General features: G+C 39.4%; 2 protein-coding genes across 6 annotated transcripts; one reads left to right on the forward strand and one right to left on the reverse strand.

Annotated features, from left to right (window-relative positions):
* Nucleotides 1–1,959: 1,959 nt before the first annotated feature.
* LOC113036536 (uncharacterized) lies at nt 1,960–5,696 on the reverse strand. The gene is made up of 10 exons (XM_080288989.1): nt 5,365–5,696; nt 4,059–4,388; nt 3,785–3,883; nt 3,611–3,682; nt 3,239–3,337; nt 2,935–3,120; nt 2,790–2,837; nt 2,632–2,694; nt 2,492–2,521; nt 1,960–2,400 (listed from the first exon to the last, which is right to left on the reverse strand). Exons 1-10 carry the CDS (start codon nt 5,435–5,437, stop codon nt 2,342–2,344), a joined length of 1,059 nt encoding a protein of 352 aa, XP_080145115.1. The 5' UTR covers nt 5,438–5,696; the 3' UTR covers nt 1,960–2,341.
* A 1,628-nt stretch (nt 5,697–7,324) lies between these two features.
* On the forward strand, nt 7,325–22,410 carry LOC113036389 (uncharacterized). 5 transcript variants are annotated; one of them, XM_026192721.2, is made up of 24 exons: nt 7,325–7,477; nt 7,737–7,819; nt 7,931–8,016; nt 8,322–8,395; nt 9,029–9,117; nt 9,205–9,279; nt 9,399–9,492; nt 9,609–9,768; nt 9,953–10,092; nt 10,273–10,384; nt 10,910–11,027; nt 11,373–11,513; nt 11,795–11,908; nt 12,929–17,326; nt 17,523–17,732; nt 17,866–18,056; nt 18,689–18,826; nt 19,205–19,304; nt 19,733–19,931; nt 20,451–20,587; nt 21,030–21,323; nt 21,465–21,566; nt 21,651–21,968; nt 22,160–22,410. In XM_026192721.2, the coding sequence occupies exons 2-24, from the start codon at nt 7,781–7,783 to the stop codon at nt 22,181–22,183; spliced, it is 7,353 nt and encodes a 2,450-aa protein (XP_026048506.2). In that variant the 5' UTR covers nt 7,325–7,477; nt 7,737–7,780; the 3' UTR covers nt 22,184–22,410. The 5 variants fall into 5 exon arrangements, with proteins under 5 accessions (XP_026048506.2, XP_080144744.1, XP_080144745.1 ...); XM_080288618.1 differs by having other exon boundaries at nt 19,736–19,931; XM_080288619.1 differs by having other exon boundaries at nt 19,205–19,280.
* Nucleotides 22,411–23,277: the final 867 nt, after the last annotated feature.

Genomic DNA, 23,277 nt, shown 5'->3' on the forward strand with positions numbered 1-23,277 from the left:
ATCTCTACATTTCAGTAGAAATGCACCTGTAGGAGAAAAGGTACTGTAGCAAAGCTCAGCGATAAAATGATACAAATTCTCTACAAATTCTCTTTAACATACCAGGTTTTCAGCTGTTGGGGATTTCACAAAAGAGAAAAGTCTAACCACAAACCACTTGTGAATGGAGGATTATCCTAGTTCTGTATTGGAAACTTGCAGCATAACTGTTTTGTGGCTGTCACTAGCAGCAGTTTCCATCTTTGTTGGCCATCTGAGTCCTCAGTCGGTGTAGCCCAGCTGTCCTCCGGCAGCAGAACAAAGTCCCTGTCCTCACGTTTGACTACAAACAGCTCCACATACACGGGCTGGCCACGCTCAGCTACTATTGGATGGTAAAAATGGGAATAGAAAGACCTATATGAGAAATCTGCAGATAAACATGTCTGAGTAAGACCCACCACATTTTAATCATATTAACAAATACAAAAAATATTTTTTAAAACAAAAATAGGAATGAAACTTTGACTTTTGGCAATTCTCAGTTCAGTTCTTGTTCCTTTGCTCCTCAGTTTAAGTGGGCGCTCTGACTTTTTTTTTGCTGAACCCTGATGCCTAGTTGAGTCATTTGAGTTAGTGCAAAGCTGCACTGCACAGTGAGACAAAAGGAAAAGGAAACTAGAATGAGTGACAACTATCTTTAAAAAAAAGTGTGAAGTGTGTCATCGTCCACTGTGCAGTACTTAATTTACATGCAATAACTCACACTGTAAATATATAACATTATTTATATTCTAAAGGCTGATGGTTACCATAGACCGAGTGCCACAGTCACTGAACAGAAAGATGAAAGTGATGGCATCAGCTCATCTTTTCTTGGGTTTACAGTTGGGATTTTGGCCAGAATGAATCCAGACTGTATCCAGATTCAGAGGGAGCATTCTTGCATGCTTGTGTATGGTAATGTTGAAGCCATCTTTGCTGCAGAGAAACTGCTTTGATGACACTTCTGTGGAAAACATGCTTGAATTATTTGATAAACAGAAACTAAAATATATTGTGATATTTCTGTGCATTACCTTTCATCTTCCTTTCACAGATTAGAGGCAAAGACTCAACACTTTTCTGACTCAACTCTGCCACTGCTGGCACGTGCTTCAATGAAAATGGTTATATTTGTGTTATATTTGTGTTGAGTTAAAGAAAAGTTTTGAAAATAAAAGTCCTTTTAGAAGAATACACAATGGGTTTATCTTACTTTTCTTTCTCACAAAACATCCCCAGGATGCAACTGTTAAGATAACCAAGCTGTTACTTTCTTGCAGGAAGTAGTGGCGCTGCTTTGCTATAGCAGTGACTTGGTAATATCCGCTGTGGTCATCTGAGTGTGAATCAATAGAAATAGAAGCACAGACACAACAAACATTTCAAAGCTCCACGCACTTTGAAAGCTACATACCTGTACATATATTGACAGCGCATGACTTACCGTAAACGTAAATGGCCATTAAAAAGATCTGTGAATTTAATCTTTGATATATAGAGAGACATGAACTCCTCACAGCAAATCAAAGTGGCCTTTTTGATTTTCGCAGTGTTTCTAAATAGTTTGAAACAGCCAGGGTTTCACATTTCAGAATAGGCAGTGAAAAGAAAGTAAATGTCACCAGAATAAACTTGGTCTTCACTCGTGGTTGCTGAGTCTGAGTGCGAGGGCGCCGCTGGTTGTTGTTAGCTTTAATTGCCACCTCTCCCACCAGGAGGGTAAAAGCAACCCAGCAGATCAGAAAGTGATCTGCAAACTGATGCAGCCAGTAGACAGTGAGGTGTCTGCCCACACAACATGAGCATCGTGTGGTCACCCTCTGGTGTTATCAGTTTTTCAAGATGGGTTTCTCCCCAACTTGTTAAAGTTACAGTCACTGCGTGCGTGTGTGTGGGGGGGCAGGGGATTTTGTTTCTAAGAAAAAACATCTTGAATTTTTCTCTTTAAAATAATAGAAAGGCAATAAAACAGTTTTTATTTTTTAGAAAGTCTTATTTCAATGTCATACACACAGGCTCAATACAACAATCTGTAAGTTTAAACAGCACACATCTCTACAGTCACACAACTCTGTACATAGTGGTAAACATATCAATAGAAGACATTTTTAGTATATTCATCATGCAATCAGTTTATATGTGAAGACACTGATGAACTTTATTCTAACAGCATTCAAGAGAATAGTGGAATGCAGCGCACTTACAGTACAAACAAATACAAAAGACATGGATCACCTTAAAGGAGTAAAATAGAAAAGAATTCGTAGCCCTCATTCTCAAATGAGATTTAAACTCCTTCATTCGTGCCCTTCATTCTCTACAGCTGGCTGAGCTGTTCGGTGCTCATGTTGTAAATCGGGTTTTTGTATTCACAGTCTGAGAGGGAAAGAGTGGAAAATCGGGAGAGCAGTTCAGTGCACAGTATTATTCCATCTCTAACATGCCCACAGATGAAGTCAGCACTCACTGTCTTTGTTTTTCTTCTTCTCGCGGCCTGCTGGTAAAGAAACAGGTGAGGAAAGAACAGAAGTCAGTGTTTTGTGCTTATTCTCCAACAGTGACAAATAATTCTGATCATTTGGAGAAAACTCAGCGAACACTAACTACCTCTCTTTTGATTCTCCGCCTGCTTCGACTTGACGTGTTGCTTGCGGAGATCATGTTGGTTTACTGTGAAATAAAATGGATGAGTCAAAATCAGACAGAACTGAAATGATGATAGCATCATTATAAAAATAAAAGATGACTAGAATTGCTCATTCTACCGTAATAATGCTGACTGAAACTTGGTGGCCGTAATCTGCTGAAAAGCTCTAATGGGGTAAGAGAAGATGGTTACTTCACACTATTACAATTTAGAAGTCACCAACAATGCAAACTGCAGTAAGCATATTGACTTTTTCTAAGCACCTAAATGAAATCTATGTTTGGTTCTCTGACTTTCCACCCTTTCAAAGCGAAACTGATCCAAATTTGGATAAATTCCACCGCTGCTTTGACCAGACTGTTGAGGCTGGGTCCTGTCCAGATACTGCACAGCTCCGTGTGGATTACTTCTGGTGGGGTCAGCACTGGTTGGGAACTGGTCATCATTTTCTATTGTTTGAGAACATTATATACTGAACTTTTTTTTTTCATTTTTCAGTTGATATACAATGACTTCAAAATGTTTGTTTAATAGTGAGGAAGAGAAGAAAAAGATGAGTAAACTCACCATAAACAAGATCATGAGTGTAGGGTCTTACTGCCTGTGGTACATGTACATGCACACCTACTGGTATGTTGATTGTTGTCACGGGTGGGGCACTGGGACCTGCAGTGAAACATTAGCAGAGTAACTGAAAGAGCTCTTCTGTTTGGTTCTGCTAAACATGAAGACAGCTTCACAAACAAAAAAGGGATGAATTAAATATGCAATTAACTGTCAAAGAGTGAATAAATGGTTGAAATAGCACCTTTAAAGTACGTTGGTTAACAATTGACCTAACAGTTACCTAATGATATTGATTAAAAACATCAAATTATTTTGTAAAACTATAAATGAACAGCATTACTGGAGTGACACAGAGTTGAAATTGTTGCTTACCCGGAGCAGCTGCACTACTGGGAATGACCGTACTCTTCTCTACTTTGCTGTTGCTTTTGTTGTTACGGATATCTACATCAGAATCAAAAAGTGAGTTCAATATACAATGAGCCTCCTAAACAATCACTAAAACACTCAGCTTTGACTTTAAATTTCAGACAGAACAATTCTCACCTTTGCATTTTTTGTAAGTGTAGTAGCCACCAGTACCCAGCAGAAATAGAGCAGTCACACCAGCACAGATGTATATCACCAGCCATGGGATTTTTGTACCTGCATGAAGAGTTGCGGTTTAACAAGATCTATATCACAGGAAACAGAAACTTATTTATTTGTCCTTTTCGTGTGTGCTGGGTCTTGACATTTGTCATCCAAGGACAGAAGAAACAGTACAGGCCGCTGCTTAATATTGAATAAACTTAAAATCTACAAGTAAAAATCCACTTACCTATTTCATCCAGCACCACTAGAACACATTTTCCCTCCTCCTGTATACAGTGGTAAAATCCTATGTCAGCCTTTTCAAGATCATCAATTCTGATAGAGTAGTTCCCCTCTGAGCCCTGGTTTGGAAAGACTTTCACTCGGCCATTTCTGGGGTCCAGGAATGTAACGTGCCCTTCAGATGAGAGATTGAGCAATTGCCCTGAGCCACTGTAGTTCCACGTCACCCATTTGAACTTGCTTGTTTGAATGTTGCATGGTAGAAGCACAGATGAACCAAGTGGAACCTTCAGTCTGTGCTCTTCACCGATTTCTCCTAAATGTTCACAGGAGTCTTCATCATAAAGGGAAAAATGAAACAAAATAGAAAGTTTAGGTCACTCCCTTAAAGGATGTGGATTGTGACAAAGACTAATAATGTATAAGTGATAACCTTAATCATGCTTTTTAAAACCATTAACAATCTTATATGGCCCACCCACAAACAGGTAAAAAATGACCCTGTGTTACTATATCAAGGAGAAAAAGATCTTTTATGCAAATGTTAAAATAAAGTTAAAAATCAAGCAGATATACTCTTTAAAATGCAGATAAACAACAGTTTAGTTAAGTTTAAGCCAAAGTTGAACATTTCCTTTGTGTTTTCTTCAGGTGTTATGAGTGATCTTAAGATCACTTCATCTTTAGAAAAGAGGTTGCTGGTAGACTTTAGATCGCTGAAAGTTTACCTTGTTTTGTTTTCAGAATAGTTTTAATAATATTTAATAATATTATTATTTTGTGAATTTGCTCTGCAAATACCTTTGCATGACATAGAGTTCACCTTTTCTGCAATAAACACAAGTTGCCATGTGTCACTGTCAGAAAAAAACACATTGTCCCACATCCGCACTGAGGTCTGGTTGGAATCCCTCACTGGTCATTCAGACCAAGTTTATTATTTAATTTAACTCTGTAGATGTCTCTTTTTTAAAAAAATCCAATGTCATATCCCAGTTTTGCAACTGGTTTTAACCAGCTTGCTCTAAGATAGTTTATAGAAGATTTTACCCTAACATGATAGTTAAGTGATAGTTTAACGGTCTAAATACATTAAGTGTACTTTTCATTGGCCAGATTCTGAGCTCTTCACTCAGTAGAGTCAAATATTTACAAAAAGAAAAGAAAAAGAAAAAAAAGAGAGAATTGGAAGAAAACCTGACAGACTTATGTAGACATATATTTTCTAAACATTACATTAAAACTGGTTATTATTTCTTTACATTTTTAACATTATATTTTAAGATTTCTTAAAAAAACAAAAAACTTACCATTTGAAGAAACACAAGTGAAGCACAGGGCAAAAAGGAGAGTCCACCTGGCAACGTGCATCTTCATCACCATCTTGTACAGTGTGAGCAGCACCCTGACGATGATATATTAACCTGTTCAAGCATCACGGAACAAAACCACAAGACCACCAGTTTCACTTCTTTGAAGAAATTCTTTATATTAACTGCAGCCAGATTAACGCAATCATTATTTTAACTGAGCAGCAGTCATGAAAAAACCCCCAAATGAAACCAAATGACTAAAAAAAATATCTTTCAAACAGTGATAATGTACTTTTGACAGACAGCAGAAAGGACCTGATGCAAAAGTCTGCTTCAGACCACTTCCTGTGGAAATGATGTTGATGTTTCCGGAGTACGAGACACAAAGAAAGATAAATATATGAAGTGATCATTGTCATGTGCAATGTCACATGCAGGTTTTCTTTTAATCAACATAAGATCCGAGTGTTGTGTTTTAAGTGAATTGGTTAATCAAAATTTCAGTTACTCAGCAATAGACAAAGACTCTGAGATGGGCCATGCTGTACATCAGATTTAAATTTTCATATAAAAGTTCTAATAGAATTGTTTAAATGTACATTAATACTTGGTGTGGTTTGGTAAACTGTAAGTAAATAAAGGTCACTGCCTCTGTCACTCAAATCCACGCCTCTGCAGTGTTTTGTCATGGTTTAAGGTTTCACAAGGTTGGGAAAGTTTCCAAGTCAGTCAAGGTTCAGTGCCACCTCAATTCTAATTTTGCTGATTCTGTTTTGAGAATTCATGGGTTAGGATTATATTTAAATATGTCTAAGGTGTTTTTCTGTCACTGTGTGGTATGAAATATCAGTCTATATGAATTTAAAGAGCTGGCAAACAACAGATTCACAATTCCAAAATAAAGGGACTTCATCTATCAGGTCATAGGTTAACCAGCTGAAGCCATGTGTGTTTCCTTTAGCTGTCACTGGCAGCTGTCCTTAGTTTTTGACTGAAATAAGTCCCACAGGAGTCCGACCTTAACATAAAAACAGTCACTTTCATCACAGGAAAAGTTGGATTTCAGGCCCTTTTATCAAACATTTGAACTTCTTTGGTACCTCTGGACATCATACCAAAAGATATAAAAATATATAATAGCTAATAGATTAAAAAATAAAATAGAATGTCAAACGGTGTAGTTTAAAACCATAAGTAACTAAATAGTATAGTATATAGCTATAGTGCTGAGAAATGTGTTTTTTCACCTCCCACTGGCTGTTTACTGTAAAAGCTTGTGCCGAATCTCTCATTTAAAGAAAATGTCATGTGAACATTGTCATCATAGTTTAGCCTGCCACCTGCAGGCTCTCAGCTATTCTACAAGTCATAATTTGTCTACAAAATGGAGAATGTAATTAATTCAAGACATAAAAGTTGGGCCAGTACTCCAGTATCTAATTAAATTTCTGCCAGGTAGCATTTAAGTATTTCTGTAGTTCCACCCAGAACTAGCAAAGTGTACCTAATAAAGTGTCCACTGAGTGTATATATTTATTTTCTATTCCATCCATTGTAAGGATCTATGTTTCACTGGGTTTTCCACGTTTAAACAATAGTGACCCAAAACAAAAGTCATCAATTCGTTTTGACAGCTGCGCTTGTAGTCCTTCCTCGGAAGATTGTAGTTTCACCTTGGCAAACGTCATCAACATGAGACGCCGAACGAACGCCGCAGTTCTCTTACGCCCTTACAAATTCTCCTTCGCCGTTTTCCGTAACTCATATCACTTGACATGGAGGTCAAATAAAGTGTTTAAAAATGAGATAGGATGTAATTTATTTATTTAACTTTTCCGCAGTGCCTGTGTTGCCCGGACATGATCGAGCACAACTTCCGCTTTGTAAACCAATCAACTTTGCCTATTTTTCAGACGCGAGTATACGTGTAAACGGATTGGCTGGTTCAATTTTCTTCGTCTCTTTTTGAATTTGGTGGTAGTTCACATGGGACTGTTTATTTTCTACCAGTAACTCTATGTTCTGTAGACAGGCAGGCGTATCTTCAGACACTAATAAGTTACACTATAGACTACTGCTGTACAAGTGGCAAGAATTGCTAACCTTTAAGGTGAGTCACGATTTTTACTACCGTTCGACTTAATAGACGTTACTGAACCCTTTGGCAGCTCTATTTCGGCGCAACAGTAGGTCGGCAGCTGGTGTTTTAAAACATTATGGTCAAAATAACTTTGCTGAAACATAGTGTAGATATTATTGTCAGGTACTTGTTAAGTAGTAGTAGTAGTTAAAAAAAATGTCGTGCAACAATGTTAATCGGTGCTAATTGGATAGCTTGCAAGTATTTAACATAGCTTTTTGTTTTATAGTTTCCTGAGTGCAAATCCCTTTTTTGAATAAAGGGTCAGCCAAGATGGAGATGAACTTGGCTGTAAAGTCTTTACTTTCCTGGGTAAGTTGAGTTATGTTAGTGGACATTACGGTGAAATGATTGCACTAATGTTTAAAGTTTTAATCACCCTTTTTTGTTTTGTTTTTTTCTCTCCAAACTATAATTTTATAGGTGAACAGTTTAAAACTCTGTGACTCAGAGCTGACCATCGATGACTTGCAGGACGGAGTGATCTTACTTAGACTTGTTTATATGCTGTAAGTATGCTGGCAATGCGGTGTAATGTTTAGCCTGTGTAAACAGGGAGTGTCAGCGACTGACAGGGTGTTAAACGTGTTGGTTGTGTGCTTTTTGGAAAATATAGAGCTCCTACTTCCTTGCACCTCTCATCCGAGAAGCTTCTCGGAAGCTTCTCGGATGAGAGGTGAAACGTCTTCAAGTAACTTAAGAAGTCCAGACGCTTTTCTTTCCAAGCTCCTTTGACTACGATGACCTGGATGACTGAGAACCTTCACAGACATTTATTTTATTATATTTTTCTTCTTTTTCTTTGTCATTTTAGGAAAAAGCAGCCCATCCCCTGTCTAAATGATGCAACTGAGGATCGGTTCAGAGTCATTGCAGAGTTTCTAGAAAGTGAGTTTCTTTCTGGAGAGACTTCTTAAAAGAGTGTCTTTTTGTACGAGTGTGATATTAATACAAGATATATGTAATAAAGGCTCCAGCTGGTGAATCACAGCACTTTAGCTTATTGAGGCTTATGTTGTTCCAAACCAATGACTGAAGTACATATGATCAAAGGGGATTTCATGGTCTGATTGGGCTTAAATGGCTTTGTATTTCAGAAAGTGTTAATGTAGGAACTTGGAGCTCATCCTTACTTTAAACACATTGTTTTCTCTCCCTTAAATAACAGATATTTTGCACCTTTGGACACACCCTGCATTCCTGGGTGGGATCCAGATTGTGTCCTGGTAGATGGACTGCTACTTATTTAACACTTTTCTACTGTTACAGGGCGTGTTTTAGCCTACAAGCGAAATTCACTCATTCATATAACACACATTAACTCTAGTGGATAAGTGTTAGTTTGGGGTTTAGTGTCTTGCACAAGGACGCTTCAGTATGTGAGCAACTGACCTTCATGTTTAAAGATCATTGGCTTTTCTTCCTGAGCCTCACTGTAAAACTTCCTCACTGGTACCATTTTTATTATAATGGGAGATAAATATATTACTGACCTGAGCATGTGTGTGTTTTGTTGTTTAGGGGACTGCAGATTTAATGCAAGCAAGAGCTCTTCTCTGCGTTGGGACCACATTAGAGATGGCATCAGCCTAACAGCTGAAATTTCAAAGGTAAAAAACTTCCTCTTTGTTTTTCATTTTTCTTTTCAAAGGCCCAAAGAAAACACTTATCATACTTTTTTATTGCAACATCACTAGGTGCTTTTGTTGCTTGTATACCATGATATGATGAATGACCACTGCACTCTGAACATGTTGGACTGCGATGTGGAGGTAAGCTGGGAGCTGCTGGTGTATTGTGGTCACACTTATACATCTCATCTCATTTCTCATGAGTTGCTTGGTGCTATTATTTTAATTCTGTGTGTATTTATTTATTCCCACTCTGCTAGCGGGAACTAGCACACCTAACTAGTTCCTTTGTGATGGAGAGTGAGGGTTGTGTTTATTTGAGCGAGGAACTTGACGCTCATCTGAGAGGAAAACGTAAGTCGCAAATATGTCACTTTTGTTTTTCCCCTCCGAGGTAGACTGTAATAAGAAGTTTTTATCAAAACAAACTAACTAATTGGTTTGACTCTATTGTGCAATATTTGTCTCAGATTTGACTTTCTCTCAAGAAATATTTGAGCAATCAGCAGCCACCTCTGGTACCAACATGTCAAGCATCTCTTCCTTCTTGGGTGATGAGTCTCCTTTCTTCCACCGAACCAGTAGAATTAAATTTGTGGACATAGAAACTGTGGCTTCTTCTTCAGTCAGGTACCAGATATGACTTAAATATTTTCAGGTTATGTTGCAATATTCATTTTTATTCAGTTTTATGGATTATGTTAATCCAATCTTCCTTGTATTACATTATCTTATAATATACATGATGAAAATCCACAGGTTGTCATCATTTCGTTGAAAATCTTTACCTTTCTGATCTGCTTAATTCACACAGCAGTTCTCCTCTGGAGGATGTAATGAACACACCGAAATTTCAGCTGAGGAAAATGCAGCGACAGATGATCAAGGAGCGAGACTACCGAGATAGTTTGGAGAGGGAGCTGGCCAGCAAGATTGCGCTCATTGAACAAAGAGGTACTATCTGTTGAATGTATGGTTTGCATTTTGATAGACTTGAGAAATGGCAAAATTCTTGTTAAAGCACCACTCATATTTGTCTAAGATTGTCTGCATTTTCATTTAAGCTTTTTATACTTGTCATGTTTTCAGTAGACTTTGCTTCGTGCTTTGGTTTTCTTTCTCTCTCTTTCCCAGAGTCTCGCATTAACCAGTTGCAGTACCGCCTGGATAAACTAAAGGAAGAACAAGGTGATCAGGAGCATGTTACCAAAGAACAAATTAATGAGCTTGAGATCAAGAACGATGAGTAAGTACCCAAGAACAGTGATTTATGAACCTATAACTAGGGATGGGAATTGATGAGATTTTCACAATTCCGATTCCTTTTTCGATTCTGTTTAACAACTTGATTCTTTATCGATTCTTGTTTTTAAAAAAGAAGAACACACAGGTCGATTAGCTTATAACTTTGTTTTATATCTTCTCTTTGAACAAGATAGAAATTTAGGAGTAACATGGCCTTACAAACCCAACAGTGAGATCTTAAGAGATTCACAGCCTAGGCTTCCAGTTAATTGAAACAGTGGGAACTGGTTCTCAACAAGAACCGGGTTTCGATTCCCATCCCTACCTATAAAATCATCATTTTAATATCACAACCATAACATCTCATTTCTATCCACAAAAGTTACACAATATTTTGTCATCATGTTGCCTAGCAACCCCCTAACAACAGACTAAATTCTGTACAACAGACTAATAGTCTGTACTTCAAGACCTTTGTACAGAAGTGTTTTAAAGTAAATTTTTTATTTATTTATTTATTTTCCAGCTTACAAAAGCGTCTTAATGAGATGCTGAAGCAAAATAAAGACCTCAAGACAAACACTTCACTCATGGAGCGCAAAGTGGATGAGCTTGCAGATGAAAATGGTGTGCTTTCTTCTCAGGTAATAACATGCAAAATATTCTGGGTTTTTTTTTTTTTTTTTTGTTTGTTTGTTTTTAAGTTGTTGGTTGTTTTTGTTTTTTTTTGTTTTTTCTTGAGGGTCTCTTAATTACACTAAAGATCTAATGAACGTGTCTGCTGTTACGGCTTCCAAACCTTTTGAGGCAAATCTGTGATAGTGAATTCTCACTCATGACAGGATTCAGTAAAGGTCATGTGCATTTCATGTTTCTGGAGAGTGTTTCACTAGTAGAAACCTTTTAAAGTATTGAGGAGTTTTTTGTGTCAGTTTTGAGATCAAAACATGGATTTGAAAAACCTTTTTAATTTTTAAAAATTTTCTCAGGTGAGAGCTGTGTGCTCACAGCTTGCCGCCTTTGAGACAGAAGTTGGTAGACTGACGGAAAGTCAAGCGTCCGCTCAGGAGGAGTGGAGAAACAAAAGAAACAATCTACAGTCTGAGCTCAACCAAGCAACTGCTCAAAAGGTATAGATTCACAAGAGATATTGTTTAACATGCATTCCTGTGTCATTCAGAGAAATCTGAATGCAAAAAGGACAATGAATAGGAAACATCATGTCTGTTGAAGACTCAGAAGAAAAGCACATTTAAATGCTCATGTCTGCCTATTTTATTATAAATAAAGAAGAGTAGTTATATTAGTTTTGTGTTGACTGTAAGTAATCTTATTTCTCCATTGCTCTCATTAAATGTTGGGTTTTATACAAATTAATTTACTGTAAGCTGCTCCCTTTCTCATTTCTCAGGAACTCCTTACAGAACAAATTCAAATCCTTCAAGGAAAGATTTCCTGTTTGGAGGATGAAATAAGCAAGGCCAGTAAGGATGAAGTTGGGGAAAATATGGGACCCATAGTAGAGGTAATTATATGTAAAAGCTAACAATTTTAAAAGCAAACTTAATTGAAAATATAAAAAATTTTATAAAATATTATGGTAAGCGATAAACATCTTGAATTGTTTATTTTCAGTTAGGGCTGCTCGATTATGGCAAAAATGATAATCACGATTATTTTCACTGAAATTGAGATCTCGATTATTTGACGATATTTTTTTAACAATAACAATGTGTTGAATAATGACTTTAAAGATTGTCAAAAAATAATATAAAATAGTGGTCAAATACTGATAACAGTGCAAATGTTTGCAATATAAAAAATAAATGAAAAATGTAAACCTCTATGTTTAGTGAACTTTGCAGTGTTGCTCTGTGGTGCAGCTACGACACTGTAGCAAAGTTTACACACTGTGTCTACTTGATCCACGTCTGACTCCGCCAATCCATAATGTTTCCACACCACTGAAGTTTTTTACCTCTCTTTTCAACCAACGGCAGTCACTCTCCTCTCCAAATAACTTCTGCTGAGCTTTCCGAGCATCCCTCAGGTCCTCTTAATCAGCGGTCCCTGAACCGGTACCGGTCCGAGTCGTTTGGTACCGGGCCGCGAGAGTTGAGGCTCAGGTGTGAAATGTATAGTTTTCAGGGTTTTTATCGTTTTTCAGCATTATTTTGTTATCATTTTTATCATTTACTCGGTTTTCCTTGGTCTTTTCACGTGTGGTATGAATAAATTTTCTTTTTTTCGGTACTGGTACTAGTTTTATTTTGTTGTATTTATACGCGACACCTTAAAGGCCGGTCCATGAAAATATTGTCGGGCATAAACCGGTCCGTGGCGCAAAAAAGGTTGTGGACCGCTGCTCTGACACGTGTTCGAAATGCAGAGAGGTGTGCTCAGTCATTTTTAATGATCGTTGAAAGCCCAGATCGTAATCGTGATTAAAATTCGATTAATTGAGCAGCCCTATTTTCAGTTTAAGTTTGGAAATTTTATTTTCTACTTCATTGATTATAATTGTTGGTTCTTCTTAAATTGCCAGAGAGAAATGTTGGAGACTGAAATCAGGGGTTTGAAGAATGAGCTAGAGACTACACATTTCTCCCTGAAAAAGGCTGAGCTGGAGATTCATGCTAAAACTCAGCAACTGGAGGAATGCCACCAAGAAATTAAGGAGATACATGAGCAGAGGGGAGTTCTTCAAGAAGAGATCAGAGTCCTTAAGCTTCAGCTTGAGCAGGTTGAGGAGCAAAAAAATGAGCAGACAGACAGGCTACAACAGCATATTGCTGCTTGTGAACAAGAAATTAAAAAACTACAGGAAATTAAGCAAGCAAAGGAAGATCTTCTTCATCAGACTGAAGAAAAGGTGAACGATCTTGAGACAAAGTTAGCTGCTGCTACTTCTCTGTTGGCTGTTAAAGAGCAACAAATTAACAGTCTCAAAGATGAAGTTGACATTCTTACACATGAAACTAACAAAAACAAAGATGAAATTCAAGCCAAAGAAGAAGAGCTTGCCAAGTTACTTCTTGAGAAGTCTAATGTGCAAGAAACTCTCAGTGACAAAATCCAGATCTTAACAGCTCAAGTGGAAGACCTTAGTTCATCTCTCAAACAGGCGGAGCAGGAAATTCACATGAAGCAAGACTTGCTAGATAAAACCACACAAGAGAATGTCCAACAAATAGAGCTACTTCAACAACAAAGTGCTGAACATATGGAAGCACTCGAGAAGCAGAAGACAGCATCTCGAGAAGAAATCAAGAGGCTAAATGCAGATATTCATGCTAAGGAAGAACAGATGGCTCTGCTAGAGACTGAGGCCTCTACATGCTCTGAATTGTTGCAGCAAGAGCTTGATGATCTGAACAACCAAATAAAGAGCATGACCCATTCTCTTGAGATGGCCAAGGAGCACGCTCAAGCCAGAGAAGCTGTAATGGCCAAACAGCAAGAGGAAAGCACTTTGCAGATTGAAGAGCTTAGGAAGCAAATTTCAGTTCTTGAAGCAGAAGTGAATCGACTGAAGCAGGAAATCCAGACTAAAGAGGCTGAGGTAGATGAGATGAAGACCAACAACTACATGGAGTCAGAGGCTCTACAGAATGAGATCCAAAGTCTTCAGGGTCAAGTGCAGTGTTTGAATGAATCACTGAAGACTGCAACAGAGCAGGCTCAGGTTAAAGAAAACCTGCTGAAACAGAAGGAATTTGAGTTTTCTCAGAAAAAGGACTCTCTACAAAACATGATGATGACCTCAGAAGAAGAGGTAAAGCGGCTGAGAGAGCAGGTCGAGGCCAAAGAAGAACAACTGGTCACACTTAGAAAAGAGGGCTCAATCCACTCTGACATGCTAGAACAAGAGATCGAAACTCTGAAAAACCAAGTATGTGACACGAGAGAGTCTCTCACAAAGGCAGAGGAGAAGTTTCAAGAGCAGCTAGTTGTGCTTGAAAAACAGGAGCAGGAGAGCGTCGTCCAGAAAGAGCTGTTGCAGCGACAACTGTTTGCCTCTGAGGAAGAGATGAAGCGAATGAAAAATGAGGTCCAGGCAAAAGAGGAACAGATGGCTCTGCTAGAGACTGAGGCCTCTACACGCTCTGAATTGTTGCAGCAAGAGCTTGATGATCTGAACAACCAAATAAAGAGCATGACCCATTCTCTTGAGATGGCCAAGGAGCACGCTCAAGCCAGAGAAGCTGTAATGGCCAAACAGCAAGAGGAAAGCACTTTGCAGAGTGAAGAGCTTGGGAAACACATTTCAGTTCTTGAGGCAGAAGTAAATAGAATGAAGCAGGAAATCCAGACTAAAGAGGCTGAGGTAGATGAGATGAAGACCAACAACTACATGGAGTCAGAGGCTCTACAGAATGAGATCCAAAGTCTTCAGGGTCAAGTGCAGTGTTTGAATGAATCACTGAAGACTGCAACAGAGCAGGCTCAGGTTAAAGAAAACCTGCTGAAACAGAAGGAATTTGAGTTTTCTCAGAAAAAGGACTCTCTACAAAATATGGTGATGACCTCAGAAGATGAGGTAAAGCGGCTGAGAGAGCAGGTCGAGGCCAAAGAAGAACAACTGGTCACACTTAGAAAAGAGGGCTCAATCCACTCTGACATGCTAGAACAAGAGATCGAAACTCTGAAAAACCAAGTATGTGACACGAGAGAGTCTCTCACAAAGGCAGAGGAGAAGTTTCAAGAGCAGCTAGTTGTGCTTGAAAAACAGGAGCAGGAGAGCGTCGTCCAGAAAGAGCTGTTGCAGCGACAACTGTTTGCCTCTGAGGAAGAGATGAAGCGAATGAAAAATGAGGTCCAGGCAAAAGAGGAACAGATGGCTCTGCTAGAGACTGAGGCCTCTACACGCTCTGAATTGTTGCAGCAAGAGCTTGATGATCTGAACAACCAAATAAAGAGCATGACCCATTCTCTTGAGATGGCCAAGGAGCACGCTCAAGCCAGAGAAGCTGTAATGGCCAAACAGCAAGAGGAAAGCACTTTGCAGAGTGAAGAGCTTGGGAAACACATTTCAGTTCTTGAGGCAGAAGTAAATAGAATGAAGCAGGAAATCCAGACTAAAGAGGCTGAGGTAGATGAGATGAAGACCAACAACTACATGGAGTCAGAGGCTCTACAGAATGAGATCCAAAGTCTTCAGGGTCAAGTGCAGTGTTTGAATGAATCACTGAAGACTGCAACAGAGCAGGCTCAGGTTAAAGAAAACCTGCTGAAACAGAAGGAATTTGAGTTTTCTCAGGAAAAGGACTCTCTACAAAATATGGTGATGACCTCAGAAGATGAGGTAAAGCGGCTGAGAGAGCAGGTCGAGGCCAAAGAAGAACAACTGGTCACACTTAGAAAAGAGGGCTCAATCCACTCTGACATGCTAGAACAAGAGATCGAAACTCTGAAAAACCAAGTATGTGACACGAGAGAGTCTCTCACAAAGGCAGAGGAGAAGTTTCAAGAGCAGCTAGTTGTGCTTGAAAAACAGGAGCAGGAGAGCGTCGTCCAGAAAGAGCTGTTGCAGCGACAACTGTTTGCCTCTGAGGAAGAGATGAAGCGAATGAAAAATGAGGTCCAGGCAAAAGAGGAACAGATGGCTCTGCTAGAGACTGAGGCCTCTACACGCTCTGAATTGTTACAGCAAGAGCTTGATGATCTGAACAACCAAATAAAGAGCATGACCCATTCTCTTGAGATGGCCAAGGAGCACGCTCAAGCCAGAGAAGCTGTAATGGCCAAACAGCAAGAGGAAAGCACTTTGCAGATTGAAGAGCTTAGGAAGCAAATTTCAGTTCTTGAAGCAGAAGTGAATCGACTGAAGCAGGAAATCCAGACTAAAGAGGCTGAGGTAGATGAGATGAAGACCAACAACTACATGGAGTCAGAGGCTCTACAGAATGAGATCCAAAGTCTTCAGGGTCAAGTGCAGTGTTTGAATGAATCACTGAAGACTGCAACAGAGCAGGCTCAGGTTAAAGAAAACCTGCTGAAACAGAAGGAATTTGAGTTTTCTCAGGAAAAGGACTCTCTACAAAACATGATGATGACCTCAGAAGATGAGGTAAAGCGGCTGAGAGAGCAGGTCGAGGCCAAAGAAGAACAACTGGTCACACTTAGAAAAGAGGGCTCAATCCACTCTGACATGCTAGAACAAGAGATCGAAACTCTGAAAAACCAAGTATGTGACATGAGAGAGTCTCTCACAAAGGCAGAGGAGAAGGTTAAAGTCCTTCAGGCAGAGTTGTCAGTTGTCAAGACACTTGGAGCTGATAAAGACCAAAGTATAAACACACTCAGAGAGGAGGTCACTGCTCAAGCTAACGTGATACAAAAAACAAAAGCTGAAGCTGAAGCTAGTGAGAAACTTGTGGCTGAGATACAACAGGAGAGCTCCAAACAGACCTATGTTCTCCAAAATGAGATCCAGGATTTGAAGGAGGAGGTGGAAAGGCTTCTGGCCAAAGAGCAGAAATTAGTTGAAACTCAGCAAGAGTCTGCTCAGCAAATAAACCTCCTTCAGCAACAGCTTGCATCCGCAGCTGCAGAGTTGACACAACATGAAGCAACACAAGTTACTAACATCAGGTTGAAAGAGACTGTGCAGGAGATGCAGGTTACCACACTCAAAGAGAAGGATACTCTTGTCCAAGAAAAACAGGTGCTTTTGGTTAGAATACTCCAGGCAGAAAAAGATCACGAAGCCATAGTTTTTGAGAAGGAAAGACTTCTCCAAGCCAACCTGGCCCTAAAGAGGGAGAATGTAGCCTCACGGAAGCTTGAGTCTGTACTGCAGCAAGAGCTGGAAATACTGAAAATGGAGAATGAGAAATTGCTGAAAGAGCAAGAGAAAGCAGAAGAAATTGAGCTAATCAAGAGAGATCTGCAGGAACAGCTTGCCACTAAATCAGAGGCTGCTGAACACTACAAGGCTCAGGTTGGTGTGACCAGAAACTGTTACAAAATATATTTTACTGCTTGTGACTGAACATCTGTTTGGATTTGTTTGAGAATGTAATCATTTTTATTTCTGCTTATCTCTTAATATAATTGTTTTGTTCATGAGAATTTTTTTGTGTGTGAGATAAATGATCTGGACTAGAAAATTAAGATACGTGTTTTGAATACCACAGATGGAGAAGGCTGCAAATCATTACAACAGCAAGAAGCAGCTTCTCCAGAAAAGCCAAGAAGAAGTGGATGCTCTCAAGCTTTCTCTTGAAGCTAAAGAGCATGAAATGCACACTATGATAATGGAAAAGAAAGTACTTCAGCTTGATTTGGACAAGGCTCAAGCCAATGAGAAGACACTTTCACACAGGGTGGCCAGCTTGGAGGCACAGGTTAGTATTGCAGTTTAAAGCATGACGATTGAACACAATAAGCAGAAACATAGAAGAAATTAAAACCACACCTGAATTTTATTTTATTTTTTTAGCATTTTAACCCGTTCTGTCACAATTTCTTTACTTTCAGCTTGCCTGTGCTGACCAGAATTTAAGAGTACAGAATAAGATTCATGCCAATGGAGGCAGTGCAACAAGCTCGTGTTTCTTTGAGGTGCCTTACTCAAACTCGGGGGTTTGCACTAGAGCACAGGTGAAGAGAGCTATGAGCTCAGATAGCCTGGACCAGAGCAGTATGGAAGACTCTCTAAACTCCACAAGGTTAGTGTTGGGTTAAGGTTTCTCAGAATCTTTTTATAGGACTTGTTCACCAAACAGACGGGAAAATAAATTAAACGCACAGAACAAAGTTAAAAGATTGGTGTTCTAAAGAAGAGGAGATGCAAAATCTTTTAAAAGCTGTGACTTGAGTAACAGATAACTGAAGCCCACCTTGTACAGGATGGCTCCAGCTGAAGTCAGTGTGTTCTTGGACTAAAATGCATTACATGACTCACACGATGATGCAGTAATGCATTACAAATGGAAAACAATCCAAATGGGATGACAAATTGATATTCATGTTTCAGGGGCTGTGGCCCATAAATTCTGACATGCCTCCACTCTGTGTTCCTACACGCATCCTCAAACTTCATTTCAATCCCAACGACACACCTGTGATGTTTCATGACTACTGTAGTACTGACAAAACACAATATGTCCCACTAGACACACAAACACCTGCCAGAATTCTGAATATCACCTTTGTGGTAGTTCTCCCAAAAACAACTGTATACATGCAGACACTCACTGTGTGGAAGGTGAAAGTGTTATATTGGATTTGGAAAGATTTAGTGGGGGTAGTGATTAATGCACATTGTTTTCTTTCTTTTTTTTAAAACAAACTTTTTCAGAAAACTCTCAGCGCCCGATGAATCCAGCACACCACTTGTTCGCAGTTCAGAACGCTTGGCAGCCAAACGCCGGGGTCTAAAGGCCGAGTCACTGGAAACTTTGTACTTTACTCCTATAAACACCAGACAAGTCAAGAGGTGCTTTTGTGGTCATACTCCTTACGCATTTTTAGCTCTAGATTGGTTGTGATCTTACCAAGACGTGTTTTATTATCAAGACAAAATTTAAAAATTAGCAGTGATTATATCTTGTCCCCTAATATTGTGCGATTACGAAACACTTTGCAACTCTTTACTCCTTTAAGGAGTGAGTACTTTATTTCCTGGTTACTGTAGTAAAATAATTTATTATTCAGACCCTTTAACATTTGTTCTTAAATGTAATTTTAATGTATAAAACTGAATAGGACACAATTGTACAGATAATTGTGTCTAAATTGTATTTCATGTATTAGAAACAATACTGATTTAATTGCTTTCAAAATCTTTCATTTTCAAATTCCTTTTCTTTCTCAGGACCGGTGCAGAGGAAATTATGGATTCAACCCAAAAAAATCCAACTTCATCAGTCAAACGCCGCAGAACCACACAGGTTATAAACATCACTATGACCAAGGTGGAGGAAACTCACACACGCTTACTGCATGTTCACAATAATACACACTGATAAAATTGGTTTATTTTTAATATTCTCTGTATTTTTTTTAAATTACAGGTGTTTCAACTTCACTATTTATGTAATTTAGTCACTATGCTGATGAAGGTTTACTAGTATTATTGTTATTGTTTCATTTAACCAGTTTCTAAAATTTCTCTGATGCCTTTCTCTAACAAGGAATCACTGTCTCAAGTTTTAACTATCATACTAAAAGATTAGTTGACTAATAGATCTTTGTGTACATCACTTGCTTGTTGGCAGCACATAATAATTCACCGCAGCACCTTAACAATACATTTAAGTGGTCCAACGTTTCCCCTTCTAAATATCCCAAAACTTCCATCCGAGTATTACTGTAGTTGTGACTGTTGATTTCTGATCTGTAGAAGACCCCGGGCTGCGGTGAAGCTGATGAGACCTCCTACAGCCTGGCTTCAGCTCGCTCCCAGCCAAACCTCGCTAATGCAAACTCTGCCCGGCCCGTGTCTATGGAGCTGTTTGACACTCCCGCCAGAAGGACCAGCTCTGCCAGCGACCAACTCATTGGGCTTCCAGGGTACAGACGGAGCACCATCCATGTACAGCGTGAGTAAAAGGATCAGTTTTCCCTCCTGAAAGGAAAGAGTTGCAGAATCGTGATGGAACTTCATTTAAGTTTTAAATTGTAATTCTAATAAGCTTTCAGAGAGAAACAGCATTATTTATAATGCAGTTATAACATTATTAAATTACTGTATAGTTGGAGCAACTCAGGCTGCTTGATTATGGAAGAAATATAATTGCAGTTATTACAATTGTAAAGATTATTTAATTAAAATTATTTCAACTAACCACCTCCCTTTACTAGTTATAATTCACTTTTTATATAACTAAATTTATATAAGTATGTAACTTGTATTTGTGAGTGATTTCAAGCTAAATTTCTGTTACTGATGTGGCCCACCTGCAGTACCTTTGTGGCCCATAAGGGGACGCTGGCCCACACTTTGGGAATCACTGTTTTTGATGGAAGCTGAAATTGGAGCTGCACGTTCATAGTAACAACTGTAAAACCTGAGATTTGTGTGTATGTGTAACTGTTTTGCGTCATCTGTTTCTTTTCAGCCACCAGTACCTTCTGCGTTGGAGCAGAAAACGAGCCTGATGGTGGACCTGAAGACTGGCAGAGGATTGCGGAGCTCCAGTCCAGGAACAAGGCCTGTCTGCCTCACCTAAAAAGCAGCTACCCTGTTGAGTCTGAGGTGATAAGAAAAGAACTTGGATGCCAAATTTCTCAAATAGTGTGTTGGGTGGCTGTAGCTCAGGTGGCAGAGCAGGTCAGCTACTAATCAGAGGGTCGGTGGTTCGATCCCAGGCTGCCTCCTGGCTGCATGGCTGCATCCAAATATCCTTGGGCAAGATACTAACTCCATGTTTGCCTACTGGTGGTGGTCAGAGGGCCCGGTGGCGCCAGTGTCTGGCAGCCTCGCCTCTGTCAGTGCGTCCCAGGGCAGCTGTGGCTACAACGTAGCTTGCCATCGCCAGTGTGTGAATGTGTGTGTGTGGGTGAATGACTGAATGTAGTGTAAAGCACTTTGGGGTCCTTAGGGACTGAGTAAAGCACTATACAAATGCAGGCCATTTACCATTTGTTCCTAATTAAACGTCTGTATACTGAATGCACTAAAATCTTTCTTCTTCTAGACTGGAAGGAGCGGTCCATTGGTTTTTACAGACGAAGAGCTGCGTACAGGTGACCCGTCAGACACAATCCGCCGAGCATCCATGGTTCCAAGCCAGCTGCGGGATTCCCTCATCTCACATCGACAGTCACTCATGTTGGGGCAGGTGGGTGCTGCTGCCGGCACTCGCTCCGACCGTCTGTCCTTGATGCCAGGCCAGCTACCCTCAAGGACCGCCAGCTCCTATCAGCTGAGGAGCCCAAAAGGCACAAAGCAGCCTTCATCCACATTGTCCCTACACCAAACTTCACCTGAGGTTGGTTGAACCATGAACAGGAAACTGTGGTATACTATTACTGGTGGATAGTATATTGTATAGTTATTGAATAGTCATCCAAAATAAGTAGAAAAATGTTTAAATTGTAACTTTATGTTTGCTTTTTATCTCAACCTGAAGAAAAAGATGAAAGCCAGCTGCTTCCCTCGTCCACTCACCCCGAAAAACAGGAGCGTGAGCAGTGGTCCTTCGAGCTCTACTCTTCGTGCTGCCCTCAGCCCAGTGAGTGTAATTTTAGCTCACACAAAATTGTGACAAAACTTTGTTTTTGAGCGCTTTGCTAAGTTTCACTTGCATTACTCTCAGGCTGAGCGGAGGCAGTCAATGATGTTTACCATCGAAAACACCCCTAAAAGCAATAACTACCTGAAGAAACATCTGAACAAGCTGCGCAGCTCTGCACGTAAATCCCCAGGCGACAGCTTGAAGAAGTCGCCTGCTCAGACGAGCGCACGCAAGCACCAGGAAAAAATGCCATCGGGGAGTTCACGTGGTGGTGTGAGACAAGCTGGGAGAACTGGAAACTTTAAATCACCTCAAGTGGTAACGAAAGGATCGAGGAAATCTCCCCAAGCTGCCAGCAGATCTGCAAAGTCTCCTGGATTGACAGCCAGCGCTCGCAAGGTAAACATCTGACACTTCAGTGGTTTATGAAAGGACAACAGCACAGGGTGTGGTTTTTATTTCTGACATGTGCAACAACATTTTATTGTATTCAGATGTTATTAAATCTTGTTTTGTAGCAGTGTTGCTGAAATGCATTTTCCTGAGTTTTGGTTTAATCTTTGTCTTTTTCTTTTCTTTCAAACTTACAGATGATGCGAAGGATGAAAGTCTGATGACTGGTCAAGCCCCCCACATCCGTTCACCCACAAATAGTTCATCGGGACTTTGTTTTTAACAGTTCATCATTCTTTTTCCATGTTTGTTTTGCTTCTTAATCTTTGTATTATATGCACATGTTTCTCAGTTAATCGATTTTAAATGGTATTTCAGGAAATGGATTTTTTTTTTTTTACCTGCAATTGTATTTTGATTTTTTGTAAATAAATTTCTGAATGATTTGAGAGTTCAGGCTCTTCATTTCACTGGTGGTGCCATAAATGGCCAGAACAGAAGCCTAAATTGTTTTTTTTTTTTTTTGTTTTTTTTACTGATTATGGGATTTTACTGAGCCATGTAATGAAAGTAACTTTTCTTTCTACAGATCATATTTTACATGTGAGGGCCGTGATGCCGACAACAGGTTTAGTTTGTTAACCCCAAACACAGGAAGCGTTTCTGTTCCAGAAACAGAGCTAACTTTAACAGTTACTCCGGCAAATAAATCAAATATCACATTTAAATTTAAATGTGGGTTTAAAATCAAAACTATGCTCTCTGTTGACTGTTTGCCTAACTGCAACACAAGTGTACAAACTCAGTAAAAACCAAGCAGAGTATTACTAAAGGAGGGAAGCATTTGTACATTAAAAAAGAAACGTTAAGTGCAGATCCATATATGTCTCAACTGATGTTTTAACAAAACCTTTTGAAGGAAATTTCCATCCCGGGTTTCCTCCGTGGCGTGAGCGATAAGCAGTTTTGTCCTTTCCTTATAAGACTCCTAATTATTCAAAGTAACACTCAAGTATGCCGTTCAGCGGGTTAGTTACAGCGCCGGGAGCAGTTAGGAGAACAAAGTGACACAGACTGTTCAGATTGCTCTCCCACAATCAACTCAAAGGTTTATTAAGTACACAACAGCTTATATAGAGGAAAAAGGTTCGTGTGTCAGCAGGTTCTCAGTTCAAACCGGTACAGACCAAATAAGGAAACGTCTTCCTGCCTTGTGAGCAAAGAAGTATCCTTTGTGTAGTTTATCTCTTCAGTTACAATTTATGATCATCCCAGCAAAATACACTCCTAGACATAGAATACAGAGTTCTTTCAT

Source organism: Astatotilapia calliptera, chromosome 14 (genome assembly GCF_964374335.1).
Source record: "Astatotilapia calliptera chromosome 14, fAstCal68.1, whole genome shotgun sequence".
In the NCBI taxonomy this organism is placed as follows: domain Eukaryota; kingdom Metazoa; phylum Chordata; class Actinopteri; order Cichliformes; family Cichlidae; genus Astatotilapia; species Astatotilapia calliptera.